At 35.8% G+C, this 21,658-nt stretch overlaps 1 protein-coding gene across 1 annotated transcript in view; it reads right to left on the reverse strand.

Moving 5' to 3' along the window:
- Positions 1-1,971: 1,971 nt before the first annotated feature.
- ADSS2 (adenylosuccinate synthase 2) overlaps positions 1,972-21,658 on the reverse strand; it is a gene marked incomplete at both ends in the record, with an annotated part of 36,605 nt that continues 16,918 nt past the window's right edge. Inside the window, 11 exons of the mRNA XM_081997201.1 lie at positions 1,972-2,024; positions 2,766-2,915; positions 7,713-7,810; positions 8,887-9,011; positions 9,432-9,586; positions 12,373-12,499; positions 14,314-14,395; positions 14,700-14,807; positions 17,889-17,955; positions 20,200-20,250; positions 21,000-21,068. Coding sequence (XP_081853327.1) covers positions 1,972-2,024; positions 2,766-2,915; positions 7,713-7,810; positions 8,887-9,011; positions 9,432-9,586; positions 12,373-12,499; positions 14,314-14,395; positions 14,700-14,807; positions 17,889-17,955; positions 20,200-20,250; positions 21,000-21,068 — 1,085 coding nt within the window. The remainder of the gene's footprint in view (positions 2,025-2,765; positions 2,916-7,712; positions 7,811-8,886; positions 9,012-9,431; positions 9,587-12,372; positions 12,500-14,313; positions 14,396-14,699; positions 14,808-17,888; positions 17,956-20,199; positions 20,251-20,999; positions 21,069-21,658) is intronic.

A 21,658-nucleotide genomic window follows, 5' to 3' on the forward strand; every position in this document is an offset into this window, starting at 1 on the left:
GTCAATTCCCTCCCATTGCCTAGAAAATACTACTAGTGTTTCTTTCCTTCTAAAAGAACATTGGAATTCATAGTTCACACAGTTATACCCCGCTTTCTCTTTATCAGGGAATTAGGAAGAGATTTTTAATTCAAGATGTCCCTTAGCTAAGGGGGAACGGCATGGTTCTCTCCTGGACTGCGAGCCTGACAGCAAAACTAGAACCTCATCCCCTCCAGGAGAAAGAAAAAAAAAAAAAAAAAGAGCATGAAGTTGTATTTTAACGCCGAGGAGAATGTTCTTTACATGCAGTACTGATACAACGGTCTCTCAATGTATTTGCCCATTTTCCACTGTTCTGTGGCATCCTCCTCTTTGAACGTGTCACACTGTATCATATAGTAAAATATGTGTTATACAGTAAAATACACACCCTGCTAACTGCTCTGTCACATGCAAACAATTAAATAAAAAATGGTCCTTAAATATCAGTAGTTTTATCCTTCAACCCTCCTGTTCTTCCCCTTATGACAAGCAATTTTATTTTATGTCAATTAAGAACAAAAACCACCTTAACAGCAGCATCAATCCAACACATCCAGTCCATTTCAGGCAACATCTGGTTACTCAAGACATAATCTGAAAGGCCTTATATCTTTTATTTTGCATGAAAAGCTTCTTATATTCACCTACATAGCCAAAATGTACTAAACTAAAACTACTGCCCCACTCTGGTACTTTGTTTCCTAAAAGTTTGCAAATTTTATTTGAAGTGGAAAATAAAGCACACGAATACCATAGTATAGCATGTAAAACCAGAGTCATTCTCAAAAAATCTGGAAAGAGAATCTGTAATTATTGGGTTGTTGCCAACAGAAATCATTCTTTGGAATATAAAATAATGGTTATAAATTAAAATAATTCTAGAACACTTCCCAACACTAATAAGCCAAAATGTTAGATGTCATGAGGTGAACGCTTGTTATTTTCCCTACATCTAAAGTAAATATGTTGAATACTTTAAATGTTATTTCTACAGCATCTTCAATTTATAATTACAAAACTGTCCGTGCTTTGCCAGTTCTCCAGAGAAAGATCTTCTACTGGCTATACGGAAAGGAATTTAAAAGGGCATCAAAATGCTAGACTTCTCACCAAATATAAATGTAAGCTCATTTAGTTAGGGAAACAGTTTGAGATATGTGCCTTGGAGGTAGAGAAGTGCAGGGTTTTTTAAACATCAGAAAAAAATGAGTAACATTATAAAACATTTAGCTCAAAATCAGAACAGTTCTTTAATAATCGCAAATGAACTTTTTACAATACCAATTTTCTAACTTTCTGGGCACATTTCCTGGTAAACACTTGAGTGTCCTCTGTGAGTTACAAAGAGTAAGTTTTCTGTGTTATACAGCTAAAAAAACCTGGACATTCTTAACAACTTGGCATCACGGTCTTTTTTTAAAAAACAGATCACACAATAATTTAGACAGCATTTATAGCATTATAAAATCAGAATACCCCTCTTTAATCACTCACAAGAGCAGCCATTAAGAGTACAACAGCCTTAGGAATACAAATAATGAGGATGTAAAACTATCTGTGCAAAACTGCATTATTTTTACTGTCTAAAATTTCAGGGAAGTAACACCGCCAAAAGCAGAGAGGATAACAAAGACAAACAGTCATGAAAGTAACGCTACTTTAGATTTTCAAACAGGAATTACATTATGAAGTAAAGAAAAAAAAAATCTGATGGCACCTTGAACAACAATGAAAAGTGTCCTGGAAATTGCAATTGAACAGTAACTGGTACAGGTTCATGTTAAAGTCTCTTTCAGGAGTAGCAATTGATTTGGGGGTATCAACTCTAGCATTTCTTTCCATGCAAAAAAATCTATCTTTCCAACATCTTTGCTTTGCGGGCTACTAATGCATTTAAGAATGAGCAGTCTTTTGAGGAGTGTGCTTTCTTCCATGCATCTGAAATCTTTAAAACAGCTGGATCATTGATTCCCTGGATTTCCCTACTCCAATCCATTTAACTGCAGGAGAGAAAAGCAAACTTTTATTATAAGTAATACAAAGCAAGATTGGATTGTACCTTAAAGAAGATACGCTTGTATCTTATCTAAGCGCTTAAGATCTTAGGTACCATAGTCTGAAGAAGAGCACAGCATATACCATCAGTAGGTTAAGAAGTTATAACTATTTTCTCAAAGTAAGAATGCATTGGTAACTTAGAAAAGCAGGAACAGTCTTGAAACTGCCGTAATAAATAAAACAGTTTTCCAGATCACAGAAAAAGAGATACATAGAAACTGTCAGGAAAGATTTGCATCATCTCCTCATTCCCAGCACAGGATCATTTTTATTAGAATGCGTAAGACAAATTTGTTAGTTTAGGGCCTCTTATAGTCATATATATTTAATCACATTAATATGCCAGTAGTCCCACTGAATTTATAATGGCAGCATAACTAAACCCCTATTACAACCAATCTGAAAAAACATTTCAGCAAGTTATAAGAATCTCAGTTGAACAAGAACTATAGTATAAGCCAAAGAAAGAATGCATATTAAAGCTTTTGAAAATTTTCAATTCAACAGCTAACTAGATAGAGGAAAAAGTAGTAAAGCAATAATTACAAGTATCACCAGGTACATAAGAATAATCACAGCTAGAAACTAGTTCTCAATATTTTGAATGTTCATTAAGGCAAAATACAAGATAGGTTTCATGGAGCAGGAAAACAACAAACAATAACAAAATCTGTTTTACTTACCAGGAACACCCAACTCCATTTCTATGAAGCGAACATAATTTTGTGCATTTACAGGCAGCTCATCAAACGTCCTTGCATTTGATATGTCTGTATCCCATCCTGGGAGTGTCTCATACTGAACTTCTACTTTATTTAAGACTTCCTGGTTGGCTGAGAAGCAAACAAAAATATTATGTCCACAAAGATTATATATTCTCTACCACTAAACACACAGCTGTAAAGCTTTTTATTCTTTTCTTACATAAAGATAGTATCAGCACTGAAGGTGCTGAAGTGTCCTTTTTGTGTTACTATAAACAGAGGGTGGGGGAAAAAAAAATCCAGTAAAGATCTGGACTTAAGACTTTAGGAATTCTAGTACTCTCAGTCACAAGCATATATTTTGCTTACACCACAACCTTTCCATTTCAGAAAATAATTTTTCAGGAAAAGTAACTCCCCAAAATGATTTTTTTTTTTTTTTTTTTTTGGCTGAACAACTGAACAAATACCAAGATGCAACCCCACCTTCATGAGAGAATTCAGTGATGTGAAAGCAAAATTAGGCACCAGCTTGTAAGTATCAGGCAGTTAAAACATATTTTAAAGTGGCAGAGGAGAGGAATGTACTTTTTACTAAAAGAACAGTCATAGGATGTAGTTTATACACACTTCTGACACTCACAGACCCTTTTCCCCAAAATTCTACAACAAATTTGTCAATTAGTGTGGAGTCCCACATAATGTATGAACAGTAACTGTTCTAATTACTTCCCAGAAGAGAAGCAATGAGTATATTCCATTTTGTCCTTCATTTAGTAACTTGCCACAGTGTTGTCCATTACCTCCGAATCCTGTGATGATTTCAAATACTGGAAAAGATGCTAAGCACACTGTTCTGGAATTGAATCATTCCAGGTATTATCTGAACAGTAGTCCTGGGATGACACTGGGCAGCGAAACAAAAGCCCTAAGACTGAAAATTGTCAAAATACATTGACAAAAAAATGGGAGGTGTCAAGCATTCCTGCCTTCCTGAAAAAGGCGGGGTTCTGCCAAAGGCACTGTAATTAATGTTATGTAGGCTCCATGTCTCAGATCAAGTCAGTCCTGCAAAGACAGATAGTCTGGGAAAGCATCTTAGGTGCAAGAGGCACAGTAGAGATGCAAATACAAAACCATTGCTAATCCCCTCCAGCGTGTGTGTAGCCAACAAACTCAGGCTCAGCATATTGAATAATTTGTCCTGGTGCAGGTAAGAGTTCAATAGTAGCAGTGTTGTAAGGACAGTCTTAATGAACTAGGCATTCTGAGTAAAGGTGAAAGAGGACTATGCTCTACTGACTTCAAAGCCTACAACAGTGAAGAAATGCACAATTTTTTGCGTGAGGTGTTCACCGGTTAAGGCAAATGATCCTGAATCAATACTTGTTGTTATCAGGCGAGTCTTGACAAACATACAGGCACATTAAGGATGCTGGCTTGCAGAGGCCAAGGATAAGCACTTTCTTTCATGTCATCAGCACTAACAACTGAGCTGCTGTCTAGGTGATCTGTAAAATAGAACAGCTATATTCAAAGTGCAAAACCACAAACTAACCTCTAGGCATTGCAGATGAGACTAAGACACAAGCCTCACTCTTTCTGAAGACGGAAAGTGACTGAACACCTTCAGTCTTGGAGGTGCACAGGCAATTCAGTTTTTACTTCGAAGCCTCTCTGATAAGGCTAGCTGGGAGAAAGCTGAAAGCACTTCAAACTAAACTGTCTAATGGTGTCTACAGTCTTCCATTACTCTGTATTAGTTCAATTCCTTACTTCCCAAAAAGAGAGGAAGGAAAAAAGGGATACTTGAAACATCAAGAAGTGTGATTCTCTCATTTTGCTCCAGCAGGTGTGATAAAAGATGATGTGTGGTAAAGATAAGCCATAAATTGAGCTCAGTGTCATATGAGAAGTAGTTACCATCTAGATTTCTCTCAGCTCTTCCCTTAGGGGATTTATCTTCTAGGCTTTCTGGAATATTCCTTATTAACAGCTGAATTAGATAACAGAGAGCAGATACAGTGATGTCTGGTACTGTAATTTGGAGAGGGAATGATGTGATGTTACTTTCAACTCAAAAATAATAGCTGAAATTTGGGATCTTGGCACCATTGTAAAAGATCTCATCTTAAAAGATCCTCCAGCAGTTTCCAGAAACTGATCATAGAAACAGTCATACAGGTCAGATGAAAGGTGCATCTAGCATGGTGTCCTAGCTCGTTATTCTATAGTAGATGCCCAGGGAAGAGGGAAAAAAAAAAAAAAGCAAGCATGAAGTAAAGCTTCACCAAAATAATCTCCCAATTTCCTAAGAATCTGCGTTTTCAAAGTCTCCTGAGCTAGAGGTTGTGTCTGTGCCAAGATCAGCTAATGCCTAAACTTGACAGAAGGCATTAGCAGGACTAGACTATGGCTCTCACATTCCTGTCAAAATGATCATCTCAAAGCTTGCAGGGAGTTTTTTCTTTCTTTCATAAACTCTTATGACTAAACAGAAATGGAGATACTGACCAGCTCTACAGCAAAAGACTACAGCCTCAATGACACCAACTGAAGTCAACTGAAAATTTACAAGACATTTTCAGTTCTTTCTTAGCAGAAGATTATGAAATGCCCACAGAAATCTAAGCTAAAAAAACCTGAGTGAGACTCGTATGATTCTCTGATCCAGCTGGAAAAAGGAACAATATATGAAATATGGCATGTTTTTCTTGAGATGGTGGGCGCTGTGTGTGCTTCTGATTTAGAGACAGTCATTTCACAAGAAGGGTAAATCACTAACATCTTCAAGAGAGTAGGAGGGGGCGGGGGGAAGAAAGAAATACCCTGCCAGCAAGAGATTTCCAGACTAGATCTCTTCTAAATTAAATCAAAAATGTTGAAGTAGCAAGTTAAAAAAAATAAATTAGACAAGTGCACAGCACACAGAGATGTAGACATCAGAAATAACCTAACGGCCCGCAAAACACAAAGTGGGAAGAAAGTTACTTTTTGTTTTCTATGCTGGGGGCAGGGCTAGTAAGTACCCTTGCAGCATATGTGCTGACAATGCTGCCAAATGTTGAGGAGTATAGCAGAGAAGTGTGGAACACAGAGGCACTGTGAGAGACAGCATCTTCCAGCTTACCAGAAGTTCAGCTCAAAATCCTTTCTGACACTTAAGGAAGACAGCACATCAACAGCAAAGACAACAGCTTCTACTAAATTTCTACCAGAATTCTTAATTGTTCATACAGTAAAGAAAAATACAGTTAGGCAGGTGAGCCATGTTGTGCTGCTATGACCACAGGTCAGCTACCTGTTACCTGGGCATATACACGGAGCAAAGTCTGCCCTCAGGAGTTGTAACACGATTCTGGTCCCATTTGAGAAACATAATAAATGGGGGGGGGGGGGGAGGCAGGGGAGGTATGGAGCAGGGAAGAAGAAGAGTAATCACTGAAGTCTTCGCTAAAACTGGAAAACATGGCCACCTGTTATGTCATCCTTAATGATGGACTGCCAGAGAAGGTCCTCCTGCCTCGAGCACAAGACAGTCCAAATAGCCCGCAGATTAGATGACAAGGCTGCAGAAGCAGCATTTACTGAGTAGTTCTCAATTCAAATGTGCATTCTCCATTACGTTCAAAGGCCATCTAAAGCACCCACAAGTTTCCTTCAGATTTTGATAAGGGTATCGATCAGGGGACCTCTGAGTCTTAAAAAGGGAAAATCCTTCCCTGGTTTAGTGTAAGATGAGACTAAATTTCCTGAATAAAAGTGCACACCATGTCATTCAGTATGCATTCAGACTGTAACTGGCACTTTTGTTTGAAGATACTGAAGGGTATATCCGTTAGAGAACTCCTCCAAGCACACAGAGAAACAGAAGATTTTTTGTTAATTCCTTATGAATTTCCCCAACAGACACATGCTATTTTCAAGGACTACTGGCAGATTATAACTTATTCCTTTATACGTAATTACATCTTTATACTACATAAATCCTGCTGTGAGTTGTATCTGATTACTACAGTTGATCTCCTCACGCACAGAAAGTTCTCTGTTCATGGTATCATATGAAAAATTGTAACCTCTGACCAGCCTCAAATCCTGAGGTAGCAATTAGAATGGAAACGAGCAGCTATGTGCACGTTAGAAAAATCAGAAAGCCCCATCTTTAGTACTGGTTAATGTTCTTTTTTCTGGAGTATCTCTACTATAGCAAACTGAAAAAGATGCATTATCCATGAACAGATACTTGAAAATTTTAACAGGCAGATATATTTTTCAGGTAAAAATGATGACCACTGTCCTCCTCAGGAGCTATAATTCCTATCATGCTAAGTTGATGTTGGTCCTGCATGAGGAAAACAGTTTTGCTTTCACCTAAACTAATTGCTCATTTCCTCCCCCACCCCTTCTCCCTCTTTTTCCATTGCATACATGTGACAGGTTTTTGGCTGCTCTGTGAAGCATTAAAGGGCACTGAACTGTTAGAAAAATAACACAGGGAGAGAAAAACCTGGTTTTTCAACTGGATTAGTTCTCACATGTGGCTCATCACATGCCTAAATGAAGACTTGTCCTGCTAGAAGAGGGGATGAATACAGTAGTGGGAATAAGACACTAGATTTAGAGTGTGAAATGAGCTTCCAATTTAGCTTGAAGGTAATGCAGGCTGTATTAAAGGAGAGGGATAAAGCAGTAATAACATTTACATTTAAGAGGCTTTATACACCACTTTGCATCTTTCTAGTAGACAAATGACAGTATTTGGTACAGGTGTGGCACAGGGTATCTCTGGTGCATCTGGGAAGACATTAATGGCTTGATGCTGAAGTAACACATTCCTGTCATAAATTTTACAAGTAAAAGTCAAATGCATTTAAGTATCAGATTACATTTCACCAAAATCTCAAATTGCTAAACAAGTAGTCTTACCAGGAAAATGAGGTATGATTTCACCATCTAGTTTGTATGCAACACCAACTTTAATTTCTGGAAATACATCCAAGATATCCAATTTGGTAAGTGCCAACCTATAAAGAAACATTACTCTGGTTAAACAAGTTCAACAACTCTCAACTCTCATCACATTGTATAAATATCAAAATAAAAATTGATTCCTGCACATTGCAATTGTCTTTCCTTAGAAAAATAGCTCATATGGCACTAATCTATTTATATGGTTTATACCTTATTTATATCTGTTTATTTAAAAAATAAAGAAAACTTAAACAGCCTTTTTGTTGCATCCTTAGATCTAGCACTATAAGAAAATGGCAAAATTCAAAGAACAGGTATTCTCCAATTAAAGTGACTCGTCTATAGCTTTAAGTGGTAGAATTTTAATTAGTCAGGGTGCTGCCAAGGTACTTTATGACCACTCATTTGAGATTGTTTCATAGCATGATGCCTGTTGCTGTCTGTTCCAGTCCTCTGCCAAATGTTCCTGTCCTACAGTGAAGGAAGCAAAATAATCAGACACTGGCTCTGTAAATACCTGGCTGCATCCTATTTTAAATAAAAAACACAAAGAACAAGAAAAATAGGACAAATTAAGTAAAGCACGTATTCACACAGTTTAATCTACTAGAATATTATACCAGTTTTGTTTCAAACATCTATTTTTCATTTTAATTAAAGTCCCAAAGTCATATCCAAATTTTCTACAATTACACATACTGCTAAAGATAAGACAGATGGGAAGCCATCAGTATTTTGAAAACAAACTAACAAAACCCCACAAACTGTATCAGGTTGTAAGGCCCTTGTAAATACATTTGATTTGGTTTGGGTGGATGACAGGGGTTGAGGTAGCTTGCAACATCAAGTACTAAGACACACAAGTGCTTCTTGGATCATTTTAAATGAGAAATAAACTTATGTGCTACAAGTAAAGGAAAGAAAATTCATGACTATGAAAATGTAAAATATAAAAACATTTAATGCTAGGAAAAATAAGGGACAGTTCATTTATCAAAATATCAAAACAATCAACAAATCAATACTAACAGTCTGAATGTTACTAGCTAGTATATGTACAATTTACAGTAATGTGCAGCATTTCATGATTTTATGTCAAGTTGCCAGCAAAGCTGTCAAAGTAACTCACGCAGTAAATCCGTTAATCATGTAGGCATATCGGAGTAACACAAGGTCCAGCCAGCCGCATCTTCTCTTTCTACCAGTGGTAACACCAAACTCTTTACCTCTCATTTGCAGCAATTCTCCAATTTCCTAACAAAGAGCAATACTATTATATGAGCTTTTTTTTTTTTGGCAATACGTGATGCAAGTATATCCTTAATAACATTTTACAATATTGTAAGTTACCTTAAAAGTTCTCCCCTGAATTTTTCAGAAAGTTGTCCATTGGGATGAAAACAGAAATACAAAATGCTATTTCTAATTCAAGAGAACGTTATTTGAGCAAATCTCTCAATCTGTTCCTGCTCTAACCTTCTATTCCATAGGAAGGTCTGAGAAACCAACAATCAGATTTGGCAGGCCTGTAAGCTCAGCCTAGAATCAGAAGAATGAGACATCCAAACACGGTCATGTACTTGCACTTAAACAGTAACACTGATTTAATGCAAGACAGACACACCAAGTTATTTCACCCAGTTACAAGTTACATCTAGCACTGATAATACTCACATTATTTTGTTCTGTAGGAAAGGCACCGATTCCAACTCTTGTTGTATATGCTTTCACAACTCCAAACACTTCCCCAACATTCTGTGGTGGCATGCCCAGACCAGTACACACACCTCCAACTGTGCAGTTTGATGAAGTCACAAAAGGATATGTGCCTATTGAAAAAAAAAAGTTTTTAAAAACTTATGAAAACACTGGTTTTAAACTATTAAAAAAATTAAATCTAACCTGGTAAGGAACAGTACTTGCATTGCACTTACCTAGGTTTTACAACACTAAAAAACCAAAAACACACAATAAATGTATTTTGCAGTCAAAAACATATTTAATGAGCCCTTAGCTCTGTATGTACATTGTCTAATCCTTCTTTACTGAAAAAGATAAAAATCTTACCACTTACTTTTGGTACAGCAGCAAAAGTTGACTACATAACAATTCTGAATGAATTCTGAATACAAGTCAAAAACTGGAATAAGACACCAGAAAACCATGCCCTGCTATAATACATAAAATATACTAACTAACAGAACAACATGAAAATTTGAAGGGAGACTCTTAATGGCATTAAAAGGTTAGAAAATATAGGCTTACCATTTTTCATTTTGGGAGAAAAAAATAAAATATAAGCTCTACAATCTGGTCAGCACATTATAAGGATAAGAAATTGCAAAGTGTAGAATTCTGGAAAGAAAATTTTGCTTATGTAAGCAAATGAAAAAAATTATTTACACTATTAAAGAAAAGGAAAAAAAAAAAGACTCCTGGAATATAGTCTAGTTTATTAGTGATGAGAGTTTGTCTCTAGTTAAATATTCAGCCCCCATTTAAAAGAGCAGCCTGGACAGCAAAGATAAGAGTTAAACATCTCAGAATCCTTAAGGCTTACACTTTTTTCTTTTTTTTTTTCTTAAGTAATGGAAGATGAAACAGAGCATGCCAGTCCTTAGTTGAATTGTGAACAAATGCTTCAAGCACACAATAACTACATATAAGCAAGAGACTTCTATCTCCTGCTTCAGACTTTTTGTTTTTGTATAAGACTCAGTGACGGGTAAGAGAGCAACAGCCAAGACAAAAGGAACTGAAAGCAATACAGACAACTTTAAAAAGTCAAAATCCTTCAGAGACTCCTCAGTGAGTTGTTGCAGGGTAGCCTCAGGTATCTCTAGCTTCTTTTGCTTACATGTCTCAGGAGAAAGACACAGGCTTACCAGTGATATGTAACAGCAGTTTTAAGCGCTATTAGTCATTATCTTTCTTAGGACACAGTAGTTGAGCTTTTCTTTACTGACAGGTAAATACAGCTAGTGGATGCCACAAAGTCAATGAGACAATTCTTACTCATTTTCAGCACCCAGCATGGTATACTGACATTGGTTTATCCTCACTCAAGCGTTTAAAAACACAGAAGACCACACATCCCCACACCTATACCCCCATCCCCAGACACACATACACACGAGCTTCGTTACACGCTCCAGAAGAGAGAGATGGACTGCAAGGCTGGGGGTTTACGACCTTCGCTGCCAACAGACACACATTCATAAAATTCACTTCAGTATTAAGACTTCTGTGCAAAGACACAGAAAACAGCCTCATTCAGAATGCCGCACAATCAAATTTGGCGCTGCCAAATCTTTTGACTAGGACTTGCCTATTGTTAAGCCAAGTGTCCAATCCACTGATGGTATCTACCTAAGGACAGCAGATACACTCTGTGTGTGTGGGTCTAACACCACAGGCAGGAGAAAAATCTAAGTGACCTAAAAAACTCTGTACGTATTATAGACATACCTGATGAGTTTCAGACTATTTGCATTTCCTATACTTACATGAAATCTAAAATCCTCACTACTTATAAAAAACAACCCCCCCCAGAGTCTTCTGCAAATATCTCAGGTTTGCATCAAACATTTCCCTGTGACAAGCATATTTAAAGAGGTTTTTTCCCTTTTTTTTTTTACTTGTTAGAAAAGGAGCTTTCTTCCAACATTCAGATTATCATGGGAAAACGTGGTGCTTACACCTATGGTTACTAGTCTTAAACATATCTTCCTCTTAAAAGAAAGAGGCTTTCAAACTCAACTTTCAAACATTGAAAATGTCCAACATCAGAACTCCTATCTGTTGAAAGGAGAGTGAATGCCAATTTTGTTATTTGACAGTAGTCCTTACAGGCTTCAATTTCAGGCTTCCACATCTTTCCAACAATAAAAGTGATGCAGTTACAAGGCTAGTGAGACTGAAGAAAAATGTGACAAAACGCAGGAGCCAATAATATAGGCTGCTTATGCCCATACAGAGGTACAGTAATTTATCTGTCCTTACAACATAATGATAACAAACATCATAATCTCATTAAAAAGCTGCTTCTATCAAGATGCTAATTAGTGTTTTAAGAAAAACGGCACCATTTATAATTTCAAATTGATTAGGATAATCTTTTCACTCTTGCCTCATTAGCAATCCAGATTTCCAACATCTTTCCTTATATCGTGAAAGTGAAATGCTAAGTGTTACATAAAGGGTTTGAAAAAAATGCAAGCCGATTCTTAAAAAGTCAACAAGTATTTTGTGTATATACTTTGCCTCTCAAAGCTCTCTTTTTTTTTTCCTCAAGAGATTTCCATAGATGTATACAACTGTGAGTTACTTCATATGAAATTTATAGATACTGAAGTAATAACTACACTCTATTTAAGAAAAATTACCTGATCTTTACTGTCATTCAAATAATTAATCTTGAGAGAGTCTAAAGCTTTTTGAAATAATTTAATTAACCCCCCTCCCAATTATTTGCTAGTCATGGAGAGTACTGTTTTTCCAAAATACAAAACACTTCTGCCATAAGAACAGCTAAGCATAGAAGAGTTTCTATTTAGTGTTTGTCTTTCACAACAGAAGTATATAGCAACATGTGTCTCAAAAATGTTATACCTACCAAAATCTATGTCCAGCAGTGCTGCATTTGCACCCTCTACTAAGATCTTCTTTGGTGGTCCATGTAAAGCCTCATACATGAAATAAACACCATCCTTTACCATTGGTTTTATTTTTTCCATGCAGCCCTGAATAATAAAGAAGACTATTGTGTAGTATGATTTCATTATGATAAAGCCAGCCAGAATACAAGTGCTATTGCTCCCTCATAACAATTCTCTTACTCCTTTTGGAAAGGAAAAGCAAACATAAATAAATGTTAAATATGCCACAGTATGTGAACAAGGGAAGGAAGAACATTAGACTCAGATTTACACAATAGACATGTATGGTCTTCGTAGAAGGAAAGAAAGAAAAAAAAAAAGGGGAAAAAAAGGAAATAAAATCCAAACTTTGGAAATGCTTTAGAAATATTCAAGCTTGAGCATAATCACAATACTTTACTGTATTCAGTATTTAATTTCCAAGTGTTCAAAATTTCTCCCCCAAAACCAGCATGTGGTGGGTTCTAATTCTGGCCATCTGAAGCCAACAAATGCACACAATTATAAAGCACCATTAGTTTGTGACATATATATAGGTAGGCTTTTAAGTGAAGGACAGACATTATTTAGTGGAATTAAGGGTCAAGTGCTTGAATGCCACTGAGTAGCTGGATGTAAGAAGCCAGTAATGTTCAAATTAACACTTGGTAAACAGCAGTTTTCCCCATGTGAACATATAGAAGTTCTCATTTTAATGATACACATTATGAAACATAATACTTGGTCTTTCAGAATTTCATCAAGTGCATTAGCATAAAACAAACATAACATGCAAGTAATTCTTCTCAGGCTACAACTACATATTATGTTTCCACCCTAACAATAAGTTTCAGGTATTCTGTAATCCTAACGTGTAATACACACACATTACACTTAATAAATAAACTACAAAGTGTGAAACACTCAACTGTAACTGATTTTAGGTCTACATATTAATAAAAATACTACAATTCAACATGTGTAACACATCATTTAAAGTAAGACAAACAGAAGTGCTAAGAACTCCAATATACTCCCTTTTAGAGCTGGTAAACTGAGTTTAGTGGCAACTGAAGATACAAGAAGGATAATATCACTGGCCTGAATTTCTGAAAGAATTAAACCTGTAACTGCAGGCTCTCCCCTGTTCCACACATACCTCAACGTTTTTAAACAATTTGTCAAATTTGGTTGAAGCTTTCTAAAGGGTAAAAAAATCTCACAGTTAAGATTCTATAAAGTGCATGAACAGAAAGGCTGGCTAAGGGTAAGGCATCTGACAATTTTTTTCAAATAAGAACTTGGATGCACTGCAAAAATAGCCGTATTAGGCATGAGAGTATTAATACTAGTGAGAAATCTCACAACTGTCCCAACCGCAGGGAAAACATCAAATCAGAATTCATAATTAACCACAAGACAAGTTTGCTGGCAGTCAGGCTTCATTAGTTCTGCTGCTATCAAGTTACATTTTTCTATGTTGTTAAACAGTACTTTTTTTCCTGAAGGCTTATTACTTAGAAAAGTAATTTACTTCAGTTTTTAAGTTTCTGACACAAGGAATTAATAGTATTCTTTACAGCGAAACATGCCTTCCCCAGCTACAATTGTGGGGTGTTTTTCTCTTAGCCAGTATGTTTGAGCAAATAGAAGTCAAAAATAATACTCCCTACAAAAACATTTTTCTTAAAGTTTACAGTATTTCTCTTGAAGCCAAGTTTTGAAATGCTGCATAAAGCAGGGTCAAAAGTGTATTTAAGGATGCTAGCAGACTCTTTAAAATTGATACGTACCAATTTCCCATTATATGTATTATGTTTTAACTCCTCATACAAGCACGAGCATCAGTCACCCAGAGATTTACATATCAGTAACTGCACACAGTGATTATATCATTTAACAGATAGAAGCAGGCTTACCTTGAGCTTTTTCAATTCCCCTTCAATATCTATCTCTAAGGTAGGATATATCGCTTTATACTGATTGGCTAACACTTTGAACCTGGAAGGGAAAAATGCTTCAGCGAGGTTTTTGTTCTTTTATTTTCCTCCTTATGCCCCCACCAACCCCAGGTTTTACTGGTTATGTATGTGCTATTATTTGGTGATTAAACAATTTTAAACAATAAAATATTTTAATAATTGTAAATAGACCACTTAATAAAACTATAAATAAAATTATTTCAATATTTAAAATAATTTTTAATTTTATAAAGTAACAGCAACCAGATGTATTTGCTTACACAGGGTACTACCCAGAAACTGAAAACTATGCTTACAACTGTGCATTAAAATACACAAATTACCTCTCAGAAAAGTCATCAAAATCAGAAACAAGATCACACATTCTGAGTCCACTTCGAGCTGCTTTTGAAGAATATACCGGACCAATTCCTTTTTTGGTAGTTCCCAAACTTTCAAAAGATAATAACAGGAGTTATTCTTGATATAAAATTAAGGTGTTTTTTCTTTAAAGCTAGTACATGCTTAGCATAAAATGAAATGCTGTTAATTGCCAGCATTTAGAACCCTGTTTTAAACATTTAAAACACAAGATACTTTTAGTATGCAACTTAGTTTCAGAACAGCACTGTTTATAGACCTTAATCTTCTACACACCTCTGTTTTTAAACCAGTAACTTTTCATACGTCAGTGAACTCTTACGTATTTATTTGTACACAATTCCCAACTTTTATACTTAAGGAACTGAATGCCAAGACAATATCCTTCAGTACTAAGAACTGAAACTAACTAAACACCTTCCTAAAAAACTGTCCTGAATACCTAAAGAAAGTCCTCCAAAAAGCAACAGCACAAACAGTATGGATTTCAAGTTTGTGTGTAAGAAATATTTCATTTAATTCTAGAAGCCTCAGTTGGAGCAAGGAAAACAGAAAACACTGCCGAACATCTGAGAATGACAATGGTACTCAAAATACTGTACGTTAAGAACGGGTTCAGGAATAGATTTTCCACTGTAGCTGATTCCGAAAACCTGAATTCTTTTTCTTACCCTTACCTACCCACTCTGCCTGAAAAGCCTTTTTCAGCTTAAGTCAGTGATATCATAAGATACAACTTGCCTGCACTGACTTTTCTGTCAGAGAAGTACAGCTAGTTCAGGAAGTGTCTTCTGCCAGCGACTTGCTAAATAGATACCAAAATGGAGCCAAACTGCACTCAGCATAAGCACATTAAACATCTTCCCCATTGCTCTCAAAAGATTAAGTGAACAGGTATCCAGCATTTGCAGAAGTTTTGCACTTAGTTTTAACTGTTTTGTTGTTCTGTTTTCCCCCCCTGAGCAGACACACAAAGCCTTATCTTCTTCAATTATAAATTCTGGATATGCAGAGTGGCACAGATTTCTTCAAACTGCCTTGAAGGTAGCATGCAATAACTCAGTTCAAGAGGGACTCAATTCCAAGTAGAAGGTGCAGGTTATATCTAAGCTTTATGTTAAAGGATATCAATTGATATGCGAATGAACTGAAATACAGTTCATAATAAGTACATAATTCATTTTAGTTAAGTAGATTCAAAACAATAATCTTGGGGAAAAAAACCCCAAATTCTTCCCATTAGACTGAATACCTAGTAATCTCAGGGAGTGATATGTTTGCCTCCAGTCTGAAGAGAAAGACATTCTAATCGACTTTGCATCGCACAGTATCATTTAACCAAACCAGGACATTGTGGCTTAAATAACTGACTAGCCCCAGTTCATAACCTCCACATAGAATGTTTTTAAAGGAGGAGTTGGGTTCCATTTATTTTGTTTCATTAAGACATGCTAATTCATAAAAGACTTAAGCTGTCAGAAGACTGTATTTATAGATGTTAAAAACAATTGTATAAGCATAATATACTATATTAGATTACCTTTTTTATAACCTTTCTGCAAGGGAAGCTACATGAGCCTTACTTGTGACTGTTTTTGAGCTACGTTTAAACAGATAAAAGCATTCAGTTAAAATAAAAAATAAACCTACTATTTATAATTATCAACTTTGAAGTGTTAGACACAAAAAAATTTTAATACCAAATACGCTATGCAGTCACATCTATAGCTAGACATGCTAGCAGGCTACTTCAATTCCCCACTCTAACCCAACAAACAGAAGACAGTCTTTTGATAATCAGTTTATGATAGCTTGTTCTTAGCCAGCCTGTAGTAGTACTTCCGCCACTACAGTCACTTAGCCTTAAAATTTAGGAGGCAGTAGATAGCTTAGTACTTTCAATCCATCAGCAGTTTTAACAAACTTGAAAACTATACGATTCTTGCAGAATTTCAAGAACCTCACAGAAAAAAGAAATAGAGCACTTTTAAGAGTGACTTAAATTTTTTTAGCTTTGGATATAACTTTTTTCCCCTGGATTTCTTTAAAACAAACTAATTGAAGAAAAGTGGTTATTTCTTCATTGGGCTTTCCCTGACAACCTTTAACACTAACTAATAAAGTAGTTCTTTCTCACTTGATAGTGAGTGACTGATAGTGTTTTTAACTGCAAATATTGCCATATAGGAATTTCAGTTTGCGCTCCATAAACATTCAAGAACAGCTGATATACACATATTGGCTCATAAAAAAAAAGTTCTTCCTGTTTACTTTTTAATTCCTGTAACAACAGGTAACAACACAGCTGGTACAGCAGAGTCAAGTGTGAAAATGACCCAATGTAGGAATAGTTCACAAGTTATCACTCAATACTTGCTTCACCTATGTGAAGTAAGTATGCCAAAATCGGACACTGTCTTAATTGTGAGAGTGTCTTATTGTCATGGATGATAGTTTTTACAGGTCTCAGTAAGGAAGACTGAATTACTCTTCATCCACACAAACTTCCAAGAAGAGAGTACTGGTATCTGAGAAATCTATAGTGCTACATTACTTTCCAGCTTTAGACATGCCACAGTTAACTCTGCCAGCTTTTTCCCCCATCCCCAAGAACTAGCAAGCTAGTTGGAAATCTCAAGTTAGAAACATAGCAGCTAGTTTCTGAAAGTTTCAAAAGCTTCAGAAAGTCAGTAGCTGCATGTAGTAGACAATGTGAACATTTAAACGCACTTCTGACAATGAAGCATTGTGAGATACTAAAGTAATCGTATCAGACCTTTCAGCTATTTGGAGAGAACTAAGGGATCCTTCAATCTTCATAAACAGAAATATATTTTTACAGAAAAAGTATCTCCAGTAAACAATTAAGACATTAGGAAGCTGGAATCCTTTTTATAAAGCTAACTAGAAACTAGGAACCTTTTCACAAGGCAAAGTATCAAGATACAACCCTTTCATTAAGAATATAACCTTTTGCTAGCCACTGGAGGACAAAAGTGTAACAAACTATCCCTGCATACTCCACATTTAAGAGTTACAAGGATAATTAATACTTTTTTAAAACTAAATGACAAACAATAACAGAAATCCAACATATTGATACACAAGTTTGTACTAAGTCATCCCATGTTTGACAAAATAAAACCACCTACTTCTTTCCCGCTTGTTCTTGCCTCTGTTGTTCTTGGATGCCGTCAGCAGCTTGATGGAAATCAAATACTAAGAAAATAGAAATAAGTAGAAAAATTGTGTGAAATAAATTACCATATCAGTAACAATTTCTTCAAACCAACTCTAGCCCTGTTTATTAATATGGAAAAAAACCAACCACATACTGAAGAGAGGCAAATAAAATGACAAGTTTTTTTCTCCTCTTTTACAAGTTACATTTTTTCACAGGGAAGAGTTCTAAGGTTTTCCAAAGGCTTCTTTTTTTTTTTTTAAACTGTTTATCTTATAACATACTTGCAGACTGTGCATATATCTCCCACAGAATAGCTACGCCCTTTCAACTTCTTAGTGGCCCAAAAGAATGTATGGACGACACAAAAAAACATGCAGTTGAAAAAAATCCTGGAAAACAGGTTATAGTAAAAAAAAAGGCATACTGCTGAAATTTAAGGTGGGAACTTGAAGTAAACATTCTCATTCATTGTAAAGATTTCTTTAACAATTTTTTTTATGTTTTGGACAACATAAATTAAAATACATTTAGAAATACAAGAGTTCCCACCAATGTCTGTATGTAAAGAGAAGTCATCTTCACAAAACCTGATTACTTTTTTTGAAGCACTACCTATTCCTAATGACAAAGATTATGCCAAGTATTCCTTGCAGCAATTCTTCATCTACCATAAAAGAAAAAAAAAAAAAATCTGACAAGACTCATGTCAAATACAAACAGTGGTGCAACAGTTTGCTGGCTAGCAGAAGCCAGCTTATTTTTCTTAAGTACTAGCTCCCAAAAGTTAAACAACTAGTCTAGACATTACACAGGAAAGACTGAAAAATTGCAAGAAACAGATACACTTAATAAGTACTCTTAGTCTCTCTAGAACAAGAGTGATTTTCCTTGTTTGCCTTACCAATTTCTTTCTGTGTTTATTTCCACATAATTTAAAGGATTAGATTGTCCCCAGAAACTTGAACCTATTTTTGGTTGATCTTTTCTTACAGACTAATCATTCACAGATTGCCAGTACCCATTTTAGAGAAGGCATGGCAACAGATCTCCAGACTGTCACCAAAACTTTCTAAACAGAAGTACTCTGAAAGTTCATTTATATTAAGAGGTTGAATGATTATGAGTGACGGTCATTAATGGGTCCTTTTTACTCAGGACCTGTTTAGCTACGAAAACTTCACAGTATTGCCACTGCATTAGAATCATCACAGATCAGTTTTTGCTAATAATCTAGTAATTTCCAAATAATTCATCTACAGTGATTCTACTCTCAGAAAGGGTTTTAGTAACTTAGGAACAGTTACTCAATTATTTCAAACTCAGTAGTTACTCCAAGGTGAAAACCTATTTATTCTGAAATAACATGTTCACACACTAAGCTATTCCAGAGCAGTTTAACAATAACAACAAAAAAAACCAAACAAAAAAACCACACCCAAAAAACAAAAGCAAAACCTTTTTTCCAGTGTTATAAGCTTTATCAGATAAAGACCTGAAAAGCTTGCATCTTCAGAAGATGACTACCAGAGCAGCAATAAACTAATTTCCTAATACATGCAGTTACACAACTATTATGTTACGGTATCTAAAGATCTAATTTAAAGGATGATTTTATGTAATAAAAATGTCCTAGAAGTGATACAAGAAGAGCCCCTGAAGCTCTGTGTTGGTGGTTTGGACTCTAAACACCGTTTTACTCCAGGCTCTGAAATGCAGTTGTCTGGAACACAGGCTGGAATCAATGCTTGACTGATGAGCTCCCTGTGAGGAGGGCAGCCATTCTCTCCATCCCTGCAGTCCTTCTCATAACATGTCCTTTCTGAAGCACGTGGCAATGTGCTTGGTAGCAACCCATTAGTTTGGAAGTCACGCCCAGTCACGTGGTTTCCCAGCAGAAAAGTTGCTATAAGCAACACTGTTTTTACACCAAAGGGGGAAATGAATCCTTCAGTTCATTAGCTTCTGAACTGCTTTTTGACTGCTTTGCACCTCTAATCTTTGGCTCGGAAAGTGAACCTGCTTTCCTGGCTAGGTTATGCTTATGGAACAGGATTAAAGAGTCACTAGAATATACACTTGGGAGGGTTGCAAGTGGGTTTTTTTCTACAAACTTCAATAAACGAAAGCAGCATGTGGAGACTTAATCCAAAGAAAAGTACATACCTATATAAAGAGATGGCTAAAAATTGTCACAGTTTTACGGCCGTGGAAAGGTCAGAGAAAAAAAAAAAGATTAAACAAAAAATCAACAAAAAACCAAACCACAAACAGGAACTTACCAATATGAGCCCTGTCAGAAATTATTAGTCTTTTTTCCCAGCCTTCGAGCCCTTAAAAGACAAAATTAAATAGTTCAAATTATGTGTTGTTTAGCATTTTTGTCTTCTGATGTATGAAAGATAAATACTTTTCACGTTCAGTCTTCAGTCAATCTATATAAAGATTTAGCAATCATGTTCCAGAGAATAAGAAGTACATTTCAATAACTAAAACTTGGCATTAGCCTACGAAGCTGAGAAAGTCAGGCTTATCCTGAGGAATAATTCTAGCTATCCCACTAGTTCTTCAATTTCAGCAATCAATTAGTAGCTTTTTATTTTTGAATAATCTAGACCATTGATTTGCCTCACATAGTAGACTGCTGCCAGGCATGGCCATAGACATAACAGAAAATATAAAAAAAACTGAATCAAGAAGTGATTACCACAGCATCTGTTTACATTAACACATACCATAAACTGTATGCTAATATTTTAAGAGCTAGAATGACTATGAACAGGTAACACACTTTAAAAAGTTGTTTCACTTTTTAAATTCATTGCTTTAAGCAAAGAAAAATGTCTGCAGATAATTCATATTTAGAACATGTTCTCTTCTGAAACTGTACAGAGACTCCTTTTGTCTGTCTTCCCATGAGGGCCCTGGGACTTCTATTGAGACTCCTGTCAGAAACTAGCAGCTAGATGGAAGTCTGGAAAAAACACATTGTACATAACCTCTATGGAGGCATCGGCTGTCTAAATCTTTTGAGGAGGACTCCACAAACTATTTTAAGAGTAGTCTCTTAAAATTTTCTCACCTTTTCCTTTCTTTAAGTTTTTTTCAGCTTCTTCAAACAGTCCTGGCAAATGAATTACAACACCATTTCCTGAAGAAAACCATTACACAAAATTAAATGAATTATGTTGAGCATGGAAAAAAATATTCCAAACAATTCAAAGACGCTTCATGTCTTGTATGCAGAGTATTTAAGTTTTTAAAAACTTTCAAAACATTCCAATTTTTATTCTTAGGGATTCATCTGTAAAAGACTGCTTTATACCTAAAGTATACGTTTCTAACTACGTGCATGGAATCTTTTTAATAAGCTTAACAAACTTTCGATTTAGATCAGGACAAACAGTAACACCATCGTGGGACAGTCCAGAAAGCAACTTCCTCTTCCTCACATCTAAAATTAACTTCCCTCTTTATGCTTCATTTTAACAACCCTATTGTTTTTTAAAAGCTTAGCACATTTCTATCACCATTATAAACACTAGCATCCCCTCAGGCACTCTGCTGCTGTAAACAGACACAGAATATTCCATATATAGAGTGGGGGGTGTTAACAGACTAGCAAAAATAAGAGAGAAAAGCTCTATTGAAAGCAAGGTCGCTTTCCTACAGCTGTCACACTGCTCAAAAACACTCAGAGCAGTTCAGGCCTATGAGAATTTGAAGAAGAAAAATCCTTAC

Source organism: Phaethon aethereus, assembly GCF_964289735.1.
Source record: "Phaethon aethereus genome assembly, chromosome: 3".
Taxonomy (NCBI): domain Eukaryota; kingdom Metazoa; phylum Chordata; class Aves; order Phaethontiformes; family Phaethontidae; genus Phaethon; species Phaethon aethereus.